Genomic DNA, 24,135 nt, shown 5'->3' on the forward strand with positions numbered 1-24,135 from the left:
TCACTTATATATTGAACAGTTCTAATGTCTTTGCTATATTCTTACCTTCAAAACATTCACGTCGAGCTCACATGAGAAGACACACTGGTGAGCAAGTAACATTAATGTAGTGCATATCGCTTAATGTTTAAAATAGGATTTTATTTTATGATTGACAAAACTAGTCTTGGTTCTGAAAGTCTAAGAAATATGAACAAATGTCTCCTTTAAAGTTCATTGACACATCATTATTCAAGTAGTCTCTATGTTCTACGATCTTTTCTCCCATCCTTTATATTTTACTTCCAGCTACTTTTTCCCTCCTTCTATTTAACCATTTCTATCATTTCTATATCTCTTCCTGCTATATGGGCCCTTCCCTTGGATTTTAGACCTCTCACAACTTTTTTCCTCAATATGAACTAACTGGCGAACTTGCCAATAATCCAGAAATGAAAACAGACAAATGTAATAGAATGAAGAAAGGACAGACTGGAGAGAGGGAAACCAAGGGAAACAAAAAGGAAGAATGAAGTAGGAAGCAGGAGAGAGGAGATGCAGGTGGGAAACAGCTAACAATCATTAAGTTTCATGGAGGTAGCTAGGTGATATAGAAGATAATACTGTACTACAGAATAACAACCTTATAATTTTAAAATAAAAATATATTTAACTGCAAAGTAAAAGGAAGTTTCTCAAAGCTCTGTAACATAATACTGATGGTCAAAAGATATTCAACCATCAGAAACAAGGCAAGGATGTTCCCTCTCACCACTCCTTTTCAACATTGTACTAGAAGTCTTTGCTAATATAATTAGACAAGAAAAGAAAATTAAAGGTATACAGATTGAGAAGGAAGAAATAAAACTATCTTTGCACATGACATGACTGTCTATGTAGAAAAGCTGAAAAAATCAACAAGAAGACTCCTGGAATTAATTAGCAATTATGGCAAGTTTGTAGGATACAAGGTTAACATACAAAAGTCCATCACTTTCCTATATGCCAACAATGAACAAGCAGAATTTGAAATTAAAAACACAATACCATTTACGTTAGCACACCCCCCCAAATGAAATACTTAGGTATAAATCTAACAAAACACATACAAGATCTATATGAGGACAACTACGTAATTCTAGTGAATGAAATCAAGAACTAGGTAAGTGGAGAGATATTCCACGTTCATGGAGAGGAAGACTCAATAACGTTAAGATGTCAGTTCTTCCCAAATTGATCTATAGAGTCAATGTAATTCCAATAAAAATCTCAACAAGTTATTATGGAGATATCAACAAACTTACTCTAAAAGTTATATGGAGAGGCAAAAGACCTAGAATAGCTAATATGATATTGAAGGAGAAGTACAAAGTTGGAGGACTGACACTATCCAACTTGAAGACTTATAACAATCAAGACAGTGTGGTTCTGGTGAAAGAACAGACAAATAAATCAATGGAACACAACAAAGAACCCAGAAATAGATCCACATAAATATAGTCAACTGATCTTTGGCAAAGGAGCAAAGGCAATACAATGGAGCAAAGATAATCTTTTCAACAAATGGTGCTGGAACAAATGGACATTCACAGGCCAAAAAAAAAATTTAGACACAGAGATTACACCCTTCACAAAAATTAACTCAAAATGGATTACAGACCTAAATGTAAAATGCTAAACTATAAAATTCCTAGAGATAACATAGGAGAAAACATAGATGACTGTGGGTATGGCAATGACTTTTTAAATTTAAGACCAAAGGGACAACCCATGAAAAAACTAATTGATAAGCTGGACTTCATTCAAATTAAAAACTTTTGCTCTGTGAAAACGAATGTCAAGAGAATTAGAAGATAAGCTACAGACTGGGAGAAAATATTTGCAGAAGACACATTCTGATAAAAACTGTTACCCCAAATATACCAAAAAAAAACTCTTATTAAAACTCAATAATAAGAAAACAACCCAATTTTTAAAATGGGCCAAAGACCTTAATGGACACCTCACCAAAAGTGATGTACTGATGGCAAACAAGCATTTGAAAAGATGCTCCACATCATATATCAGCAAAATGTAAATTTTTTGATTAATTTTTTTTTGATTAATTTTTATTCGAGTATAGTTGATTTACAATGTTGTGCTAGTTTCTGCTGTACAGCAAAGTGAATCAGTTATACATATACATATATCCATTCTTTTTTAGATTCTATTCCCATACAGGTCATTACAGAGTATTGAGTAGAGTTCCCTGTGCTATACAGTTGGTTCTTATTACTTATCTTTTTTACTACTATTTTTCTACTATTTTATATATAGTAGTGTGTATATGTTAATCCCAATCTCCCAATTTATCCCTCCCCCTTCTTTTCCCCCTTGGTAAGCATAAGTTTGTTTTCTACATCTGTGACTCTATTTCTGTTTTGTAAATAGGTTCATTTGTATCATTTTTTTAGATTCCACATATAAGCAATATCATACAATATTCGTCTTTGTCTGATTTCACTCAGTATGAGAATCTCTAGGTCCACCCGTGTTGCTGCAAATGGAATTATTTTGTTCTTTTTTATGGCTGAGTAATATTCCATTGTATATATGTACTACATCTTCTTTATCCATTCCTCCATTGATGGACATTTAGGTTACTTCCATGTCCTGGCTATTGTAAATAGTGCTGCAATGAACACGGGGGTACATGTATCTTTTTGAATTGTGGTTTTCTCCGGATATATGCCCAGGAGTGAGATTACTGGATCATATGGTAGCTCTATTTTTAGTTTTTTAAGGAAACTCCATAATGTTCTTCATAGTAGCTGTACCAATTTACATTCCCACCAACAGTGTAGGAGGGTTCCCTTTTCTCCACAACCTCTCCAGCATTTATTGTTTGTAGATTTTTTGATGATGGCCATTCTGACCAGTGTGAGGTGATACCTCATTGTAGTTTTGATTTGCATTTCTCTAATAATTAGTGACGTTGAGCATCTTTTCGTGTGCCTCTTGGCCATCTGTATGTCTTCTTTGGAGAAATATCTATTTAGATCTTCCACCCATTTTTTGATTGGGTTGTTTGTTTTTTTGATATTGAGCTGCATGAGTTATGTGTATATTTTGGAGATTAATCCCTTGTCAGTCACTTCATTTGCAAATACTTTCTCCCAGTCTGTGGGTTGTCTTTGCGTTTTGTTTATGGGTTCCTTCGCTGTGCAAAAGCTTTTAAGTTTCATTAGGTCTCATTTGTTTATTTTTGTTTTTATTTTCATTACTCTAGGAGGGGGATCAAAAAAGATCTTGCTGTGATTTATGTCAGAGAGCATTCTGTGTTGTCCTCTAAGATTTTTATAGTCCCTGGTCTTACATTTAGGTCTTTGACCCATTTTGAGTTTATTTTTGTGTATGGTGTTAGGCACTGTTCTAACTTCATTCTTTACATGTAGCTATCCAGTTTTCCCAACACCACTTATTGAAGAGACTGTCTTTTCTCCACTGTATGTTCTTGACTCCTTTGTCATAGATTAGGTAACCATAGGTGTGTGGGTTTATCTGTGGACTTTCTATCCTGTTCCATTGATCTATATTCCTGTTTTTGTGCCAGTACAATATTGTTTTGATTACTATAGCTTTATAGTATAGTCTGAAGTCAGGGAGCCTGATTACTCCAGCTCCGTTTTTCTTTCTCAAGGTTGCTTTGCCTATTTGGGGTCTTTTGTGTTTCCATACAAACTGTAAAATTTTTTGTTCTAAATCTGTGAAAAATGCTATTGGAAACTTGATAGGGATTGCACTGAATCTGTGCATTACTTTGGGTAGTATAGTCATTTTGACAATATTGATTCTTCCAATTCAAGAACATGGTATATCTCTCCATCTGTTTGTCTCGTCTTTGATTTCTTTCATCAGCATCTTATAGCTTTCTGAGTACAGGTCTTTTGCCTCCTAAGTAGGTTTATTCCTAGGTATTTCATTCTTTCTGATGCACTGGTAAATGGGATTGTTTCCTTAGTTTCTCTTTCTGATCTTTCGTTGTTAGTGTATAGGAATGCAAGAAATTTCTGTGTACCCTGCAACTAATTTTGTACCCTGCAACTTTACCAAATTCATTGATGAGCTCTAGTAGTTTTCTTTTTTTAATTAATTAGTTTATTTATTTATTTATTATTTATTTTTGGCTGCATTGGGTCTTTGTTGCGGCATGCAGGCTTTCTCTAGTTGCGGCAAGTGGGGGCTACTCTTCGTTGCAGTGCGTGGGCTTCTCATTGCAATGGCTTCTCTTGTTGCAGAGCACAGGATCTAGGCGCGCGAGCTTCAGTAGTTGTGTCACATGGGCTCAGTAGTTGTGGCTCATGGGCTCTAGAGTGCAGGCTCAGTAGTTGCATCACATGGGCTTCGTTGCTCCGTGGCATGTGGGATCTTCCCGAACCAGTGCTCGAACCTGTGTCCCCTGCATTGGCAGGCAGATTCTCAACCACTGTGTCACCAGGGAAGTCCCTCTGGTAGTTTTCTGGTAGCGTCTTTAGGATTTTTATGTATAGTATCATGGCATCTGCAAACAGTAACAGTTTTACTTCTTCTTTTCCGATTTGGATTCCTTTTATTTCTTTTTCTTCTCTGACTGCCATGGCTAGGACTTCCAAAACTATATTGAATAAAACTGGCGAGAGTGGATATCTTTGTCTTGTTCCTGATCTTAGAGGAAATGCTTTCAGTTTTTCACTGTTGAGAATGATGCTTGCTGTGGGCTTGTTGTATATGGCCTTTATTATGTTGAGGTAGAGAAATGTAAGTTAAAACAACAATAAGATACCATTACACACCTATTAGAATGGCCAAAATCTGGAATGCTGACAACACCAAATGCTGGCAAGGATATGAAACAGCAGGAACTATCATTCATTGCTAGTGAGAATGCAAAATGGTACAGCAACTTTGGAAGACAGTTCAGTGGTTTCTTACAAATCTAAAGATACTTTTACCATGTTAAGTCAGCAATTGTGCTCCTTGATATTTATTCAAAGGAGTTAAAAACTTATGTCCACAGAAGAAAACCAGATGTTTGGTTTTGTTTTGTTTTTCTTTGTTTGGTTTTTTTTTGGCTGCACAGTGTGGCTTGCGGGATCTTACTTCCCTGACCAGCGACTGAACCTGGGCTCCTGGCAGTGAAAGCACGGTATCCTAACCACTGGACCACCAGGGAATTCCCTCAGATGTTTATAGCAACTTTATTCATAATTACCAAAACTTGTAAACAACCAAAATGTCGTTTAGTAGGTGAATGGATAAATAAACTGTGGTCCATCCAGACAATAGAATATTATTCAGTGCTAAAAAGAAATGAGCTGTCAAGCCATGAAAAGATATGGAAGAAACGTAAGTGTATTTTACTAAGTGAAAGAAGCCAATCTGAGAAAGCTGCATACTGTATGACTCCAAATATACTGCATTCTGGAAAAGACAAAACTATGAAGACAGTAAGAAGATCAGTGGTTGCTAGGGACTGGGGTGGGTAGGGGGGAAGGAGAATAGTCAGAACACAGAGGATTTTAGGGCAGAGAAAATACTCTGTATAATAGCATAATGATGAATACATTTTTCCAAATCCATAGAATGTACAACATAAAGAATGAACCCTAAGGTCATCCATGGACTTTGAGTGATTATGATGTGTCAATTTTAACAAGTCAAAATTGTTGGGGTATGTTGATAATTGGGGAGACTATGCATGTGTGGGGATAGGGAACATACAGAAAATTTCTGTACCTTCCTCTCAATTTTGCTGTGAACCTAAACTGCTCTAAAAACAAATGAAGTCTTTAAAAAAAAAAAAAGATAATCAAATCACGTAAAAAAATGCTAGTAGAAAAATAAATTCACATGATTGCTAAGCTTTGTTACCTGTATGATATCGATTACTTCATCGAAGTTAGTTCCTGGAAACTTCACCTCTTCTTCATCTGCCTTCGTAAATTCTGGAGTCTAAGAAAGCATTTTCAGAAAGTTTTTGTTGTGTTTAATGTCTTTTTAATTTATACCTAATTTATCATAATACCATAGCATAAGCTTATAATTACATGCCCCTATGTTTTATTTTGATATCCTGCTCAGACTTGATTTAACTAGTAAATGAAATCCAAGCTAGTCTCCAAGTTATCATTTCAATAGCTATAAAAAACCAGGTATCAGTTTTTCTATCAAGGACTCCACCAACAATGCAACTTAAGTCAATTGATCAAGTTGATATAATTGTGATTTCTCTCCTAGAATTAAGATAAAGAAATGCGTTTATATGTATAGATATATACGTTTACACATATACAAACACACAAAAAGACAGATACAGAATCAAATAATTTAGAAAGACAAACAAAATAATTATTTTACAAATTTAGCCTCTAGGCCTCATTATATATAATCTGGTCACCAAAGCCCACAATAGACAATTCCTGAGAGCAGAATGATGAACAGTCCAAAAAATTATTTGTAATCATATATGTTTTAATAAACTTCTGGTTAAAAAAATTATTGATGAAAAATAAAATTAGGCACAAGAGCCATTCAGGGCCAGTTCTATTTTACTATTTCTGATTGTGAAAAACTGATGTTCTTCCTCTCCTTAAAACTGTATCCTCAATGAACAAATTTGCTTACAATAGATGAAACCTGGGGAAATGTTACAGTGCTATTTTGCTGTGTAGTAAAGTCATAATTTTGTCATTCAGTCACAAGCAGCAAATAAATATCAGAAAGAAATGCATATTTTTGCATCGTGCCAATAGTATGACGACAAAGTAACAACCCAAAACATAAACTCCAATTGTCACTATAAAATTCACATTCAGGAAAACTATAATTTAATTCCCATTTAAATCAAGATTCTTCTCCAAAGAGACAGAAATTCTTTCTTCACATATGAGTCTTACAACTTAAGTTACCAAAAAGTTACACTAAGGATTATCATTTTCAGAACATTTATAAACGTAAGGATATTAAACAAACTTTCTTTTTCGAGTTCATAAGCAACTTCAGGGACTTCCCTGGTGGAGCAGTGGTTGAGAATCTGCCTGCCAGTGCAGGGGACACGGGTTCGATCCCTGGTCCAGGAAGATGCCACATGCTGTGGAGCAACTAAGCCCGTGCGCCACAACTACTGAGCCTGCGCTCTAGAGCCTGCATGCCACAACTACTGAGCCCACGTGCCACAACTACCAAAGCCTAGAGCCCGCGCTCTGCAACAAGAGAAGCCACCGCAATGAGAAGCCTGCGCACCGCAACGAAGAGTAGCCCACACTCGATGGAACTAGAGAAAGCCCACGTGCAGCAACAAAGACCCACGCAACCAAAAATAAATTAATTAATTAATTTTTTAAAAAAGCAATTTCACATTTGTTTTGAATCTTTTCCTTAAACCAAAATTATTAAAATATATTATAATGGAAGACTTTGCATGGACTAACATTAGTTAAAAATCTATAGTCAGACATTGCTCAAAGATATAGAATACATTTCTGAACATACCTGTATCCAGGTTTTCAGAGGAGGAGGAAGAGATGCTTCTTTGGGACTAGACGGAGATAGACCAACATCAGCACTACCATTTGAAATGCTGTCAATATCTACATTGGGTAATACCTAAAACAGAATACAACATCCAGCTTTCATTTCATCATTTTGACTCAAATATTTGTGAATCTATTTATCAATAACATATTTAACTTTTTATTGCAAAGTCAATGGATAACAAATATAAATTATGAAAGCATATTTTACAAAATTTGGAAAATAAAAGGGAAACACAAAGAATCCTATTATCTTAAGACAACATCATTTTCACTATTCCCTTTATGTTTTTACTATCCACTTATGCATAGCTAAAATCTAAAACAGTTTCATTCCTGATTTTCCATTGTAATTAGGTCATAAACACCTTACTATACTTCCATATAGACTTCATAATAGTATTTTAAATGAGTGTATAGTATTTCAAGAAAATACATGCCTTATTTAATCATTTCCTGTTGGTAAACAGTTAGGATATTCCTTACATATTCACTATTACATAGATAGATATATATCACTCCAAAAAACTTCATATATACATAGGGGTTTTTTCCCTGAACTTTGACTTATTTCATTATGCTAGATAGCCAGATATTAGACTAACTTCTTGAGCCAAAAAGCATAAATATTTAAGATTCTTGGTAATTACTGCCAAAATGCAATGAAGAGCTCTATTTCCATCATCAAAAACATAATTATGTTTTACCCAACCTTCACCCAAATTAGATAACAGAAGTGTTTCAGCAAGAACAGTTTTTAAATGGAGGTATATTATTATTTTAATTTGCATTACCTTGGTAACTAGCAAGATTTAAATTACTCAATTTGATTGCTTATAACTTCCTCTTCTGTAGAGTCTTATACATGTTCTTTGAATATTTCTAGATTTGCTCTTATGTTTTCTTATTAATTTATGGAGGTTTTTATATTTAAAAATTAAAACTTTCTATCATATTCCTTTCATATGTTCTCACTGTATGTTGTTTTCCTTTTCATTTAGGAATCTTTTACATATATAAGTTTTAGATTTTATAGATTCAAATCTATTTTCTATCATAACTAAGATTTCTCCTCTCATATCTAGACTTAGCTTCATTTTTGATAAGGACTACATGCAATTATCTTCTAATTCTTCTATGTTTTTATATTTTGTAGTTACACTTTAGCCTATTGCCTATTTGGAACTCACTTGCTATACAGTAAAACTTTAGAGTCTAAAACCGATCTATTTTCCACACTGCTAACTAATTATAACATACATTATTTCATTTAAAATAATCCTATTTCCCACTGACTAATGAACTATCTATCACATATTACATTCTTTTTAAATAACCAAGGCTATTTCTGAAATAGGACCAGTATCAAAACACTTTAACTTTTCTAAATCTTTGTTCTTTCAAATGTCAAAATGATCCTAAAGTTCAAGTTTTAAAAAAATCATGGCTTTTATTTTTTTTAATACAATTTCACTTAAATTATACATTAACTTAGGAAGAATTGTCATCTTGAATATTGAAGCTTCACATTATAAGTTCTCTCTCCATTCCTTCAAGTCCTCTTATATATGTTTGTATAAAGTATTAATTATATAAGACAAACACATTAAGCCTTTTTTAAAATTAATTATAACTATGGAATTGTTCCCTTTGGAATATCATCAAGTCACCTGGATATGAGTTAGCAGCTTAGAAAAGGTAGCTTAAATCATGCAGAACAAGGATAGCAATATCACATTAATATCATAGTTTTAAAGAAGGAAAGACCCATCATGAAAGCACAGTTTTCATGAAGCAATATAATAGATTTTAAGTACTAAAGTTAAGCCAAATATTTGTTTCCTTAAATTTTTCTGTTCATGCACACTGAATACCTGCACAGTAAGCTGAGGAGGGTCCTTTTTTTCCGACTTCATTTCTACAACTGCTATGTTAGGTTTCTTTACTCCAGTTTCTGTTTTTCGAGATGATGGTGGAATAGAAGTAGTCACTGTTACAGGGTGTGGCTTGTTTACAATTACTCCAGCAGGTGGCATGGAATCACTATTACTTTGGGTTTGTCCTAAAAAATTTGGGGGGACAAGGAGTCAACCATTTCAGAAATAAAGAGAAAATTCTAATTTAAAACCTAGATCTTGATGCCTAAATTCTCATAGGAAGGGAAAGCACTATCTGCAATCACCTTTTCCTCTATCATCACCACTGTCCTCATACTCACCATGTCATCCTTTTAGCAGCGACTAACATTAGGCGCTCATATGTACTAAACACTTCACATACACTATCTAATTTAAATAAGCCTATGGAGTATTAATATTATCCACATTTTACAGTTGAGGGAGCAGAGGTTTAGAGACATAACCTAATTTGCCAAAGGTTATGATAGTAAGTGGCAAAGCCAAAACTAAAGTGTATTGCATTGTGTTGTATTATTTTTATTCTCAAATCTTCATAGAGCAGCAACAGACAGAAATAAAACCGACAACAAAATACTAGTGTTTGACTACCAATAAACAGCACGTAGGCCAACTATCTGCTAACTATCATAGCTGTCAAAATTTTGTTACCTTTCACTTCAAAAGTTCCACTTGTTTCCTAAATTTCAAAGTAAAGAGGGACAGTGCGGTGCATTCATTAAAAACACAGACTCTAAAGTCACACTGCGTGGGTTTGAATCTTGGCTCCACTCTAGCTATGTGGCCTTTGACAAATTACTGAACTCTCCTGTGCCTCAGTTTCTTCATTTATAAAATTGGTACATTACCATGCGTTTTATACAGTGGATTAAATAAGTTAATATATATAAAGTGCTTAGCTATGTCCCTGGCACACCGTAAGGACTTTATAAGTATCAGCTATTATTTTAGTAGAAAACATGTTTGAACAGACAGCTACCAAGTTGACATGCCATTAACCCATAATATCAAAAATAAAAAATTCTCTCTTATGTTGAAAAATATTCACATTTAAATAATTCATCAAAATTAAGAATCGCAGTGACATTGAAAGAAAAAAATAGCTAACAAAGTTTGAAGAGCTAGTGTGAGAACAAAAATTATTTGCTCAACTTTTACAATGATGGGTCTGAGAGACCTCAAATAAGTTAATAACAATTAGCTTAGAACACACAACTACATAATTTTTACTTATCACGGCCTATTCCAAAAGTATATAAAAGGTAATTCAAAGTACTTCTCCTAAGATATGATGATATTAAACCAATCAAAATCCTTAAGTTCTTTAATTATTATGAATGTCTGTCACGTCTAAACATTATTTTAATTTCATTTCATCTACAGCAATATACTATAAAATACCAAAAGAATGTTTCCTGTAAGTGAAAATATAGCATCATTTCAGAGACTGCTACTACACAAAGACACATTCTGAGGCCCTATTCACAAATACAAACAACACATAAAGGAAAAGGTAGGTGACTACTATGTCAGTATCACTTTGTAATTTCTGCTATTGCTGATTAGAATTTTTAAATTTACCCCATATATTTTGTTGGGTCTTACCTAAAAGAACTGCCATAGGAATTAGATGACCTTCCAGTGTACCTGAAAAAGTAGGCATTTCCCGGCTTGGGCTGAACAAATACTGCTGATCACCAGGAGACAGTGTAGTTATGGTATGTTGCAGTTTAGAATCTGTCTTTGTAGGTTTTGTTGCATAAAAGTCAGTTTGTGTTCTTATTGACTTTACTTTAGTGCCTATAATAATCACCAATGGCAGATATTTTAAAATATTGTTTGAACATCTACTATGCAGTCATCTACAAATATAGCAACCCTTCCTCACAGAAAGATCTCATTCTATATAATAAGGTTACAGGGCCCCAAAATATAAGTAAACCAGGGGTTGGCAAACTTTTTCTTAATTGGTCAGAGAGTAAATATTTTAGCATTGGCCGTGTGGTCTCAGGGGCAACATCTCAACTCTGCTGTTGTAGCATGAAAGTACTCATAGACAATACTTAAATGAATGAGTATAGCTATGTTCCAACAGAGCTTTATTTATAAAAACACGCAGCTGACCTGCAGGTCATGGTTTTTCAACCTCTGAATAGATGTAACAACTTGTGCAACTACTATGATAGAAAAGATACAATAACTAGAAAAAAATGTTGAATAAAGGTTCAAAAGAATATTCAGAAGGTATTATTTAACTCATTACATTTTTTCCTATGAGTATAAAAAAGCTAATGATCATTTTTGGAATTGAAAATTTTTTCATCCTCTCATTATTCTGAATAACCAGGCTTTATCCTTTGAAATTATGTGCAGATAATCAAATTCTATACTTTTTAAAAACTTGCAGAAGTTAATAACATTATACATTTTTTAATCACTATTTAGTAAATCTATATAGATATTAAAGCCTGAATTCTTAAATAATTAGAAATTTTTCTGATTATCTGTCTCTCTGGAGAAGAACATAAATTTCTGTGGAACCTGACAAAAGTGGAGAAAACTAAAAGTGTAAAGGAAAAGAAACTAAAATCTTTTCTATTGATAAATAAATACCTGACATTTCTACATTTTTACTTTTAATATAAGAGTAGTTTTATAAATCTAGACTTTTAAATATAGTTTTATGATCCTAGGAAGAAAAATTTTAGTACCACATCTATATTTTTTTTATCATGTTCTCAAGTATTCATTCATTCAATTGAAGGAATATTTTTCTTGAATGTTCATTTATTTTTGATAAATTTATTTATTTATTTATTTATTTATGGCTGTGTTGGGTCTTTGTTGCTGCGTGTGGGCTTTCTCTAGTTGTGGCGAGAGGGGGCTACTCTTCGTCGTGGTGCGTGGGCTTCTCATTGCAGTGGCTTCTCTTGTTGCGGAGCATGGGCTCTAGGTGTGTGGGCTTCAGTAGTTGCAGCACACAGGCTCAGTAGTTGTGGTGCATGGGCTTAGTTGCTCCATGGCATGTGGGATCTTCCTGGACCAGGGATTGAACTCATGTCCCCCTGCGTTGGCAGGCGGATTCTTAACCACTGTGCCACCAGGGAAGTCCTCCAGTTAAAGAGGATTGAGACAATGTCTTACTCTCTGTGGCCTTCACAATACCTAGTATAATAATGATGGACACATAAAAGGTATTTTTAAAAATATGTTTAACTGAACCTTAGCTAGACCTAAGGTAGGTTTTCTTTTTCTTTTTCTTAGTTTCCACCCAGTTTTGTTTAGTCTGAAAGGGATGCTGTTGCTTATTTCTTACTATAATACAGTAGATTAGTTTGAATTCTGGGCTTCCAGGCAACCACCTCAGAAAACACTGCCATTTAATTTACTTGCTACAAACAAATGGTTCTTCAGTGGAGGGGGCCTCTGAGGTGGTACGGATACCTTTGCTTCCATGTTTGTACTGTAGGTGCTATATAGAATCTGAAAGGTGCCTAGCAGTAACTTCTCTCCCTTCTAATGCTCAGAAACTTAAAGGCAGAGGGGGAAGTGAATGTAGACCGTGTCTAATAGTAACATCATAGTAAGCACTTTTAATGCTTTTAAAGATTTTTAAAATGTATTTAAAGATTTTTTAGAAACAATATCAAAGTCAGATGTACATGGGCTTAGTTGCTCAGTGGCTCTGCGGCACGTGGGATCTTCCCGGACCAGGGTTTGAACCCATGTCCCCTGCACTGGCAGATGGATTCTTAACCACTGCACCACCAGGTAAGCCCCTTGAATGTTTATTTAAAATATATTTTTTCGGCATTTAAAATGTGTTTGGCATCATTCCAGACACAGGGACTACAAGTACTGAATAAACCAACTGTATTCATGTAGCTTACACTCTAGTAAGGAAAAAAATTGATAAACAAATAAAAGTATAATGTCAGATGGTGAAAAGTGCTATGAGGAACAATAGGCAGAGCAAGGGAATAGAGAGGGCTAGGTGATAAAATTTTGGATAGGATGGTCAACATAGACCTCTCTGAGGAGCTAAGAGCAGAGATTGAAAAAACTGAGTGAGCCATGCAAGGGTCTGAGGGAAAAGCCCTCCAGGCAGAGGGAATAACAGGCACCAAGGCCCAAGGAGGAGCCTGGGTCCATAAGTTCTCAATCACTTCTATCATTAAAGGGGTTCCTTCATAAAGTGATTTTTGGATTTGAAAGTATTTTAAAACCTTAACTTATTTTTTGCAAAGGCTTTCCAAACCCCAAATATAAGTTAATAGCAAGCTCTAAGAAACAAGGAAACATTAAGGTAAATATCATCCACAAGCCTAGTAAAATAAAATCTATAGGATTTCTAGATAAACTGACACCCTATATGATCAACTAACTTTTGGAAAGGAAAGGAAGGAAAACTAAAGCAACTGCCATAGCTCTAACTTCCAGAAAGGATCAGAAAGGAAAATGAGTTGGGATCCACGAGTGATGGCATGTTGTCAAAGTGCCTTACAGACTGCTAAAGCACAAGTTGAGAAACTTCAAAATGTAACCAAAGTCAACAGACTCAATATTTAACTAAGAGTTATAGTTAAATATACTAGTGAAATGGTAGGTGTGAGTCAAAACATATAGTGATAAATAAAGATATTTTTAGTTGTGTATAAAAGTAACAAAAAAAATTTTCCCCTTTCCTAACTAAGGCTCTTTGAGGACAAACCAAACTGCAAAAGTGCCCATAAGCGCTTTTATGATAATGTACAGCATATGGCTTATCGTTCTGTTCATAAAGAACATGATGGAGTAAGCTTTGCAAGGAAATGTCTACGTTCCCTAGATTATAATTTAAATTGCTTAAAAGTCATCATCTCATACATTTTATCATGCTTTATCTGAAGATACCACCGAATCCTATTTTTTCCCACTGATCCTATCTTGAATCTGGTCTATTTTTCCCTACTTTCCTAAAAGGAAATGTTTCCATCCCTAAGCATTACATAATTTGAACAGTATTTATAAGTAATAAAAAGCAAAAATTAAACTTTACATATTAAACCAATACCACAAAAAATGAGTTTTATCACCAAAAAATGAGGTTCCTTACCTTTAACTCGTTCTATTACTTTTGGTCTCTGTGGTCTGGACTTAGGAGATGGAGAATTAAATCTGAGATATGGTCCTTTTTTAAGAGTGCTGCGATGACCCTGATAAACTGGTTTTCCATAGATTTGTAACATATAATCCTTGTCTTGTACCACTGTGGTTGCTTTCAAAAACCCCTAAGTATACAAAGTTATTCAACTCACCAGCAAAATAGTTATCAAACACTTATTTTTCTAAAACCTCCTTTTGTCAGCTTAAGTACTATATTAAGAATGATCAGGTCAGGAAAGTCCTCTATGTTGAATGGCTCTTAAATTCTGGAGATAGTTCTCAAACTACAGTTGTAAAGTTTTCCAAAGTATGAAAATTAAATACAAAAATCATCCACCCAAAACACATGAAGGTTCTTACACTACTAAGCATACTTTCAGCAACAAAAAGTAAGTTTAAACACATTTTACATATGAAAGTAATAACTGTCAAGTACAGTAAAATAACATAAACCAAGTCTTTAAATAATTTCCTACATTCCTGATCTCACCTTCAATCATAATCTAAATGCCACAGAAAGGTAGCATTTATTGAGCATCTACTAAGTACTAAGTACTGAATTAATCAGATGCTTTATGAATCTGCCCAACAATCCATGTTTGGCATTAACAAAGTTTCAGCTTAGTTAGAGCAGCCAAAAAATTCCCTCTAGCATCTAGTACCATGCCTCTCAATCACTAGGCACTAAACAGACATTTGTTAAACTGAAAAATAAACAAACTAAAATTTATACACACACACACACGTACAACATACAAAGATGAAATACAATTTTGAATACCATGAACTAGCGGATCTAATTTTTGGACTAGATGATCTCTAGATATACCTGCTGTAACTGAAGTACTGTGATTATAAGTGTGAGATGTCAGAAGGAAGGAACTGTGTACTTTGTGCAGTGATTTCTACATTATGGATATCCAAAACTCTAAATATCAATAGTTTAAAGATGGTTTACATTTGTATAGTCATTCATATTTTTAAAACATTTTCATAGTCATTTCATTATTTATATCTTTAAAAAATGATCAATTATAATGCAACATTTACATCACAAAACCAGATTAGGATCTTACCTCTTTTCTCTCTTTCTGTAAGCTTGAAGCAGGCATGCTCCTTGTAGGTGGATTTCTAATTTGCTCCTCTTTTTGTTTTTGAGAATGTTTTCTTGGAATTACAGAGCTGTTTACCGTTTTGTCTTGTGTGTTGGTTTTAATATCTTTACTCATGTTCTGAACTCTCTTGGTCCTTTGGTTCTTCTGATCAAATCTCTTTTGTTCATAATCTTTTCTTGCCAGTTCATCCTTAACATAACCAAAATTAAAATTACTTAAAATCTATCCAAGTAGTAATGCTTTCACATCAAAAGTACTAGAATTTATTTTCTGCTGCTATAGAAATATAATTTCGCAGTTTTAAAGGCTTTACAAGTAAATGATATTGGTTTACATATGAATAAAAATTCTTTTTAGAATAAACGAAAAATTAAAAAGACTGGTGTTTTATGGAGCAGAAGGAATGAGAAATAGTAGACAATGTTCAGGGATAAGAGGGCAACTTTTCATTATAAAGCTTTTTACACTTCTTGATGTTTAAACCATATGAATATAGTAACTGTTCCAAAAATTAAATTAAAAAAAAGTTTCCAAAAAGTAAACAATTTTGTAATAAAACTCTGAGATTTATTTATAAATTAAAGTTACATGTAGGTTTAAACAAGCATATTTTGCATGAAATCCACAGTTACAGAGTGACATATATTGCTAGTCTTCTGCAGAACCAGATATGAACTCCAAGTCTTCTGACTCTTAGCTCACTTTTTTTCTGGCGCATTACATAGCAGCTAATATAAATTCTTTATAACCACATTAGAGATATATATTCTTAAAACAACAGTGTTTAAAAGTGTATATTAGGGAATCCCCTGGAGGTCCAGTGGTTAGGACTCTGTGCTTTCACTGCTGAGGGCCCAGGTTCGATCCCACAAGCTACATGGTGCAGCCAAAAAAAACCCAAAGAAACAAAAAAAAATCCCCAAAACCGAAAAAAACTAACACTTCATCTTCTACCACTGTGAGTACACATATACACACATCTTACAGTCAGGAAAAAAACACTTTGCATCCCAAGGTAAAAATGAGTTACCCTGTCTAGTTTTGCTTCTTCAAATACATAAAATTTTAAGAATTTCCTTTAAATTACTGACCCCTTAATAAAAACAACTGTCCTGGATTTTTGCAATGCTAATGTCTGAAGATACACCATGAGCTTTGTGAAGGTGAGAAAGTGGCAGTTTTTCCAGCTGGAACTGACTTCTCTAAACTTAGTAACCTTAAAAATCTTGTGGAGTATTTTCCTTTTAAGTAACTTTGATGTTTTCACTTTGGTAAGCCAATGCTTCTAAATCTGCTGTCTTTTTTTTTTAAAGGATACTTTTTTTGTAAGTATACTTCTTTCTTTTCTAAATGCTTTTGCTAAATTTTCTTTCAAATCACTCATATTTTAGTTATTATCCACAATTTTCCAGTTAACAGCCATAATATAATTTATGAGACAAAGCACGTTAAGTAAAATGAAACTTATTACTAAGTAAGTATAAAGGGTGACAGTGAAATTAAGAATTATCAGTGGACTTAAAAGGAATATTTTGAGAATATGTGTGATACTTGTAAATTGTAATCAATGTTATCTCCTAAGAATTCAATTAATTCTGTTTTTTTCCAATACCTACTTGAATTTCTGCGGAAATAGTTTTAATCCAGTTATCTACTGCCTTTCTGATCCGAATCTTCTCTGACATCTCTCTACAAAACAGAAAAAAGAATTTTCTTAAATTAACATTAAAGCTCCTAAGAATAGATCTCATACTTAGTTTTGAATCTATTGTGTAGCCCAATATCCTTCATCTGAAAATGAAAAACCAATGTTATTAGTTTCATCGAATGTTTGAAAAGCACATGTAGATCCCAGAAGAAATGTACCAAGGAGAGAAAAAAACAGGGAAAATTAACATCTGTGAAAAATAATAGCAACATGTACATACCCAAATTCCAACTTTATAATAAGTCCACATGTCAAAGGCAATGAAGAACATTTTCTAAACATTAAAACACACTAAAACAAAATGAAGCACTTAGAAAAAAAATTATGAGAGCCTGTAAACTGGCAGTTTCATAAAAAATCTTGGGATGCCAACATCCTGTCCTACCTGTTGGTAGATAGAGCATTGATAAATGAATACATGGCAGCTCCATCCTTTGCACGAATAATAGCTTCCAGGTTTTCTTCAAGTACTTTTTTATTGTTTTGTACTCCTCTCAAAATCTTCTCAGCATCTTTCAATACGGATCTCGTATTGGTTATTTGAAGCTTAATGGAATTCTGTGGAAGATCAGCAACCCCTGACACAATCTGAGATTCTTTTGGCTTAAAAGATAAAAAGGCAAGAATGTTACTATGTAAAACTCATATTAATATTTTAATCCAAATAAGAGCTATTACTATAGTTTGGGACATATACTATGACAATATAGTCTAAGGAATCAATTTGTCAAATTGAAGAGCTATAAAAGAATACTTGGCAACTAAAGTTTCTTTCCATTTAGAAGCACTAATGTGAATGTTCAGTGAAATGGGGCTGGGAAGCCCACAGCAGTTCAGTGGCCAACAAAAGCTCTATCTGGTGAAGAAAGCTAAAACAAAATAAGAGCAAGTTGGCTCTAGGTAGGCAGAGCATACAATGTGAACCGGATAAACGAGGGCCATTCACAGTTCTCCTTCCGCCTTCCTTCCTCTCCAACAGAAGCTGGAGAGCTACAGGTTGCCATGTGGCTCAGTCTTAGCCAAGGAGTAGTAAGTAGAAATCACTTGATGAGGGCTTTTGGAATAGTTTTGTAAGGGGAACAGGCTGGGCTGACATGTCTTTCCATGCTTTGTCTTCATCCTTCCTCTTGCTTTCTGTCTTGATAACTTTATTTCTTTGCAATTTTTACCTTTACTAATCATTAATTTTAGTATTTTGTTCCCACCTTACCTGGAGTATGCCATTTGTTTCGTTCCTCTTTTGGCCAAGATCATGAAGAATATCATCAGACTTCTGCACAGTCACTTTAGCTGTTCCTAGTTCTTCATAGGAAGGAAATTTCTGAGTGGATAGAGGGTAAATGCTGTAAAAGATTTAAAAATAAAGTTTTCTAAATTGTCATAAATTCAGTAAACAGTTGATTATATAAATCTTTGATACATCCTTAGTTATATGAATTCTAAATGAGTCATATTAAAATTGTACAACAGAATTAATCAGTTATGTGATTAAACATATGAAACACCAAAAATTACAAGAAACAAAATTACTCTGGCCAGACTGGTTTAGGAATAGTTGAAAAAGAGCAGAAAACAGTTTTGCTTTGAAAAAGCTAACGTGCAGAAGCACTTCTGGAATGGTGGAGTAAGAATCTCTAAAAATCTACTCCTGTTAAGAGTAAAGAGAACACTAGCAAAAATGGTCAAATCAGCTTCTGCAGAACGCTGGAAATTAAACAAAAGCTTACAACAACCCAAGGAATATTTACGCAAGAAAATGGCTGACAAGAACAGCAAGCTCTATGGCATTTTTAACTTGCCCTATTCCCAGACCCCTTTCCCCAACTCTGTGGTAGCTTTGAAAATCAACAGACTCGGGAATTCCCTGGTGGTCCAGTGGGTAAGACTCCATGTTCCCGGGCTTCACTGGTAGCGCAGTGGTTGAGAATCTGCCTGCCAATGCAGGGGACATGGGTTTGAGCCCTGGTCTGGGAAGATCCCACGTGCCACGGAGGAGCTGGGCCCATGAGCCACAATTACTGAGCCTGCGCGTCTGGAGCCTGTGCTCCGCAACAAGAGAGGCCGCGATAGTGAGAGGCCCGCGCACCGCGATGAAGAGTGGCCCCCACTTGCCACAACTAGAGAAAGCCCTCGCACAGAAATGAAGACCCAACACAGCCATAAATAAATAAATAAACAAATATTTTAAAAAATAATAATAAAGAAACCCATGCAAATATATTATTTAAAAAAAAAAAAAAAAGACTCCGTGTTCCCAATGCAGGGGGCCCGGGTTCAATCCCACATGCATGCCACAGCTAAGAAGTCCACATGCTGCAACTAAGAAGCCCACATGCAGCAACTAAAAAGGCCGCAACAAAGATCCTGTGTGCCACAACTAAGACCCAGCACAGCCAAAATAAATAAATAAATAAATAAAACATTAAAAAAAAAAAAAGAAAACCAATAGCCTCACAACCACTAAAAAGTCAGAACGAGTTTGGAGCGCCTCAAAAAGTCCCATTCCCAGGGTTTCTCCTTAGACCTGACCCAGAGTTATCTCAGTGAGAAATCCCATCCCCAGGTCATTCTTCGAAAACAGCGCCAATTGTTCAACATCTTAGCTGCCTGAGGGGGTCATGGCAGTTGAGGCAAACAAGAGGGTAAACAATAAACCAAAAATCTGGGGAATGCGATGTCCACGGTGGAGTTCTGAAAAGCTCCAACACATTACTGGGGATCTAGAAGGTCATGTGCATGTACAGGGCTATGTGCATGCAAAAGAATGACCTAAAAAGGGCCTAATCTTTCACATCTGGCTGACCGTGGGCTCTGTGCGAGTAGGAAGTTAAGGTTAAGACGGACTTATAAACTGCTGGAGCACTGAAGGTGTGCCCCAACATGTATGTACACACACACACACACACACACACACACAGCCCCTTGCAAAGACAGGGAGACTTACTCATTCAAAGCAGATAAGGAAATCTCCTTCCAATCATTAGCAGACTTAGCTAACCAAATAGAGACTTGCTACACATGATAAAGAATTAAAATTATAGAATTAGTCCAGGAAAATCACTTAACAAACAGCAACAACATGAACAACAACAATCAGCAATACCAACAAATGCTGGTTGGGGGTGGCAGTTGTTGGAAGAATCTGATTTCCAGAACTGGCACATTAAAATGTCTAATTTTCAACAAAAATGTGAGACACAAAGAAACAGGAAAGTATAACTCAGACACAGGAAAAAGCATAGTCAGTAGGAACTGTCCTTGAGGAACCCCAAATATTGGACTTACTAGAGAAAGAATATAAATGAGCTACTACAATTAAAGGAAAGTATAAGAATGAAGTCTCAGGAACTCCCTGGTGGTCCACTGGTTAGGACTCCACACTTTCACTGCCGAGGGCCTGGATTCAACCCCTGGTCAGGGAACTAAGATCCTGCAAGCTGCACGACACGGCCAAAAAGAAACCTAAAAGAATGAAGTCTCATCAAAGAATATCAATAAAGATAAAAACTATTTATTAAAAAATAGAAATTCTGAGAGTTGAAAAATACAATAACTGAAATGTAAAATTCACTAGACAGGCTAAACAGCATATTCAAATTGGCAAAAGAAAGAATCAGCAAATTTAAAGATAGATTAATTGAAATTATCCAGTTTGAGGAACAGAAGAAAAAAAGAATGAAAAAAATTAAAACCTCAGAGACCTGTGGAACATCATCAAGCATACCAACATACAACATAGCCCTAGGAGAGAAAAAAAGGTCATGTGCACTATTTAACTGTGTAAAGAAATAATGGCCAAAAACTTCCCCAATTTAATAAATATTAATCCACTCATCCAAGAAGATCAACAAAATCTAAGGAGGATAAACTCAAAGAGATCCACACTTAGCTACATCATAGTCAAATTGTCAAAAGCCTAAGACACAGGGAGAATCCTGAAAGCAGCAAGAGAAAAATAACTAATTATATACAGTTTCCTCAGGAAGATTAACAGCTTACTTCTCATCAGAAATCATGAGGTCTAGAAGGCAGTGAGATGACATATTCAAAGCACTAAAAGAAAAAGAGTGTCAACCAAAAATTCTACATCTGGCAAAACTACCCTTCAAAGGTAGAAACTAAGACATTCCTAGATAAACAAAACTGAGAGAATTCATCACCAGCAGACCTACTCTACAGTAAATACTAAAAAGAGTCCCTCAGAGTGAAATAAAAGGACACCACAAACTAACTCAAATCCATGTGAAGAAATAAAGAGTACTGGTAAAAGTTAACTACATAGGTAAATATAAAAGACAGTATTAAATTATTTTTGTTTATAACTCTTTTCTTCTATCGGATATAAAAGACAACTGCATAAAGCAATAATTATCAAGCTGTATAGATAAACTTATAATGCAAGAAGACATAATTTGTATGACAATAATAGAAAGAAAAGGGGAGGGAATCAATCTATATCAGAGCAAAGTTTTTGAATCCTATAGAAATTAAATTGGTATTAATCCTAACTAGATCATTTTAAGTTAAGATGTTAATTGTAATTCCTAGGGCAACCACTGAGAAAATAACTCAAAAAATATAGTAAAAGAAGCAACAAGGGAATTAAAATCTTATACTAGAATATATCTATTTAATTAAAAAAAAGACATTATGGAGGAATAGTGGAATAAAAAAAGACCTAAGATATAAAAAAACATATAACAACATGACAGACATAAATCTTACTTTATCAGTAATTACATTAAATGTAATGGACTAAAATTGTAAAGTCTTCTTATGAGATTACACAATATGTGACTCATTTAGTTTTTATTATTGTAGTTTTCATGACATTCAAAAAAAAAATTATAGTGGCTTAGATTTACTTGACTTTTTAAAAACTCTTTATAATGTAAAGTTTCAAACATACACAAAAGTAGAAAGAATAGTAATAATGACCTCTATATACCTTTATTTAACTACAAAAATAACTAACTTATGGGTATTCTCATTTCATTTATACTTCCAACCCAGTTTTCCCCACCCTTCAATGGATTATTTTTTTAATTAATTTAATTTATTTTATTTTTTTATTTTTGGCTGTGTTGGGTCTTCGTTGCTGTATGCGGGCTTTCTCTAGTTGCGGTGAGCAGGGGCTACTCTTCGTTGCGGTGCACCGGCTTCTCATTGTGGTGGCTTCTCTTGTTGCAGAGCACAGGCTCTAGGTGCACAGGCTTCAGTAGTTGTGACTTGCAGGTTCTAGAGCGCAGGCTCAGTAGTTGTGGCGCACAGGTTTAGGTGCTCCACAGCATGTGGGACCTTCCCGGACCAGGGCTCGAACCCATGTCCCCTGCGTTGGCAGGTGGATTCTTAACCACTGTGCCACCAGGGAAGCCCCTACAATGGATTATTATTGAAGCAAATCCCAGATATCATTTCATCAGAAATGAATAGTAAATAATCCACAGTTTGAGAAAATTAGATGTATTCATAATTATATTATAGAAAAGAGGAAAGATCTATTAGCAGAAGAAAATAGTAACTAAATCTAAGACAATTTTTAAAAGCAATGTTTTAAATTCACTAAAATTTCTAAAGAAATTTTAAAAATATAAACAAAGCTCTTTTCAATGTAGCTTTTATTCCAATCTCTTGTTTTTACCTGTTTCTCCTCTCAGGATTCCATCCTATTTTTGATCTAGTTAGTAAGTTTTTGTCTGAAGATTCACTTATTCTTGTCAAAGAATCATAGTTATTCAAAATCTGTTCCAAGAGTCCTACATTTTCTACAATAGAAGAAATACAGTATCATTTTTCAAGTACTAATTCATTTCTCTTTTATATACTATCTCACATATATTTGTACTAAATTAGTTTCATGTGGTGATGACCTACTCAATTTACAATGTACACTATACATACATTCATCAATAAAACTAAATATTTATAACTCAAGGAAACTATACTGGTAAAATTTTAGGCCTGAATTTATTTCCATCACAGAAAAAAGGAATTTGAATGAGAAGTAACATCATCACAAAGCCCAGTAAACTGAACTATTTTTATAAACAGTAATAGGGAGATTTAACTATTTCTTCACAACAACTATCGGTTGAATCTTCCTTTTAGCCTCATCTTTAATGAGACTACATAACAAAATTTTTTTTTTTTGGTGAGGTTAGTTTATTTATTAAAGATTTTATTATCTTTTAAATTCCTTAAGATTCTTTAAATGTGTCCAAGACAAGACTGGAATGCATTTAAATGACTCCAAAAATGAAAGCTTATATTTAACATTTTTACTTACTTTTACTAGAAAGGCTATATTTTAAGCATCTATAACAAATTATTACTTCCTGTCACTTATAAAGGTTATTAGCACTTTTTCCAATTGAACACAATAATAAATGTTAAATTTCTCTGAGTTTTAGTATTTAAATTCACACTTAAAAACAATATAAGTAAACATGATAATCAACCTTACCTTCTATAAAGCATTATTTTTTATTTATTAATAACAAATTCTTTTCATTAAAGGTTTAAGTAATAACATGTTGAAGATAGTCAGAATAATTATAAAGGTATATCTCCAACTCCTTCTACAAAGAATCTGAAGAAGCTTGATTTGCCCAGAAAGTATCATTTAAATACAAATATTAAAAATAGAGATCCCACTTCAGTTACTACAAGGCACATTAGAGAATTATAAATCATGAGTGTGGAAATCTGTTCCTAAATTGAGA

The 24,135-nt window shown here is 34.2% G+C and overlaps 1 protein-coding gene across 13 annotated transcripts in view; it reads right to left on the reverse strand.

The window, feature by feature from the left end:
- Positions 1–24,135, reverse strand: part of KIAA0586 — a 106,889-nt gene that overhangs the window by 67,219 nt on the left and 15,535 nt on the right. For 12 of the 13 annotated variants that reach the window (XR_014242958.1, XR_014242959.1, XM_082386424.1 and 9 more), the window contains 10 exons: positions 23,055–23,178; positions 18,624–18,756; positions 17,799–18,016; positions 17,322–17,394; positions 15,667–15,894; positions 14,541–14,715; positions 11,051–11,245; positions 9,404–9,591; positions 7,489–7,602; positions 5,869–5,949 (listed from right to left, as the gene is read on the reverse strand). Coding sequence is in view for 11 of the 13 variants with exons in the window: in XM_082386424.1 (XP_082242550.1) it covers positions 5,869–5,949; positions 7,489–7,602; positions 9,404–9,591; positions 11,051–11,245; positions 14,541–14,715; positions 15,667–15,894; positions 17,322–17,394; positions 17,799–18,016; positions 18,624–18,756; positions 23,055–23,178 (1,529 nt within the window). In the remaining 2 variants the exon portion in view is untranslated. The remainder of the gene's footprint in view (positions 1–5,868; positions 5,950–7,488; positions 7,603–9,403; positions 9,592–11,050; positions 11,246–14,540; positions 14,716–15,666; positions 15,895–17,321; positions 17,395–17,798; positions 18,017–18,623; positions 18,757–23,054; positions 23,179–24,135) is intronic. The other variant, XM_082386416.1, reaches the window with a different exon arrangement.

The sequence above is a fragment of the Balaenoptera borealis genome (genome assembly GCF_965194805.1).
Source record: "Balaenoptera borealis genome assembly, chromosome: 3".
NCBI lineage: Eukaryota > Metazoa > Chordata > Mammalia > Artiodactyla > Balaenopteridae > Balaenoptera > Balaenoptera borealis.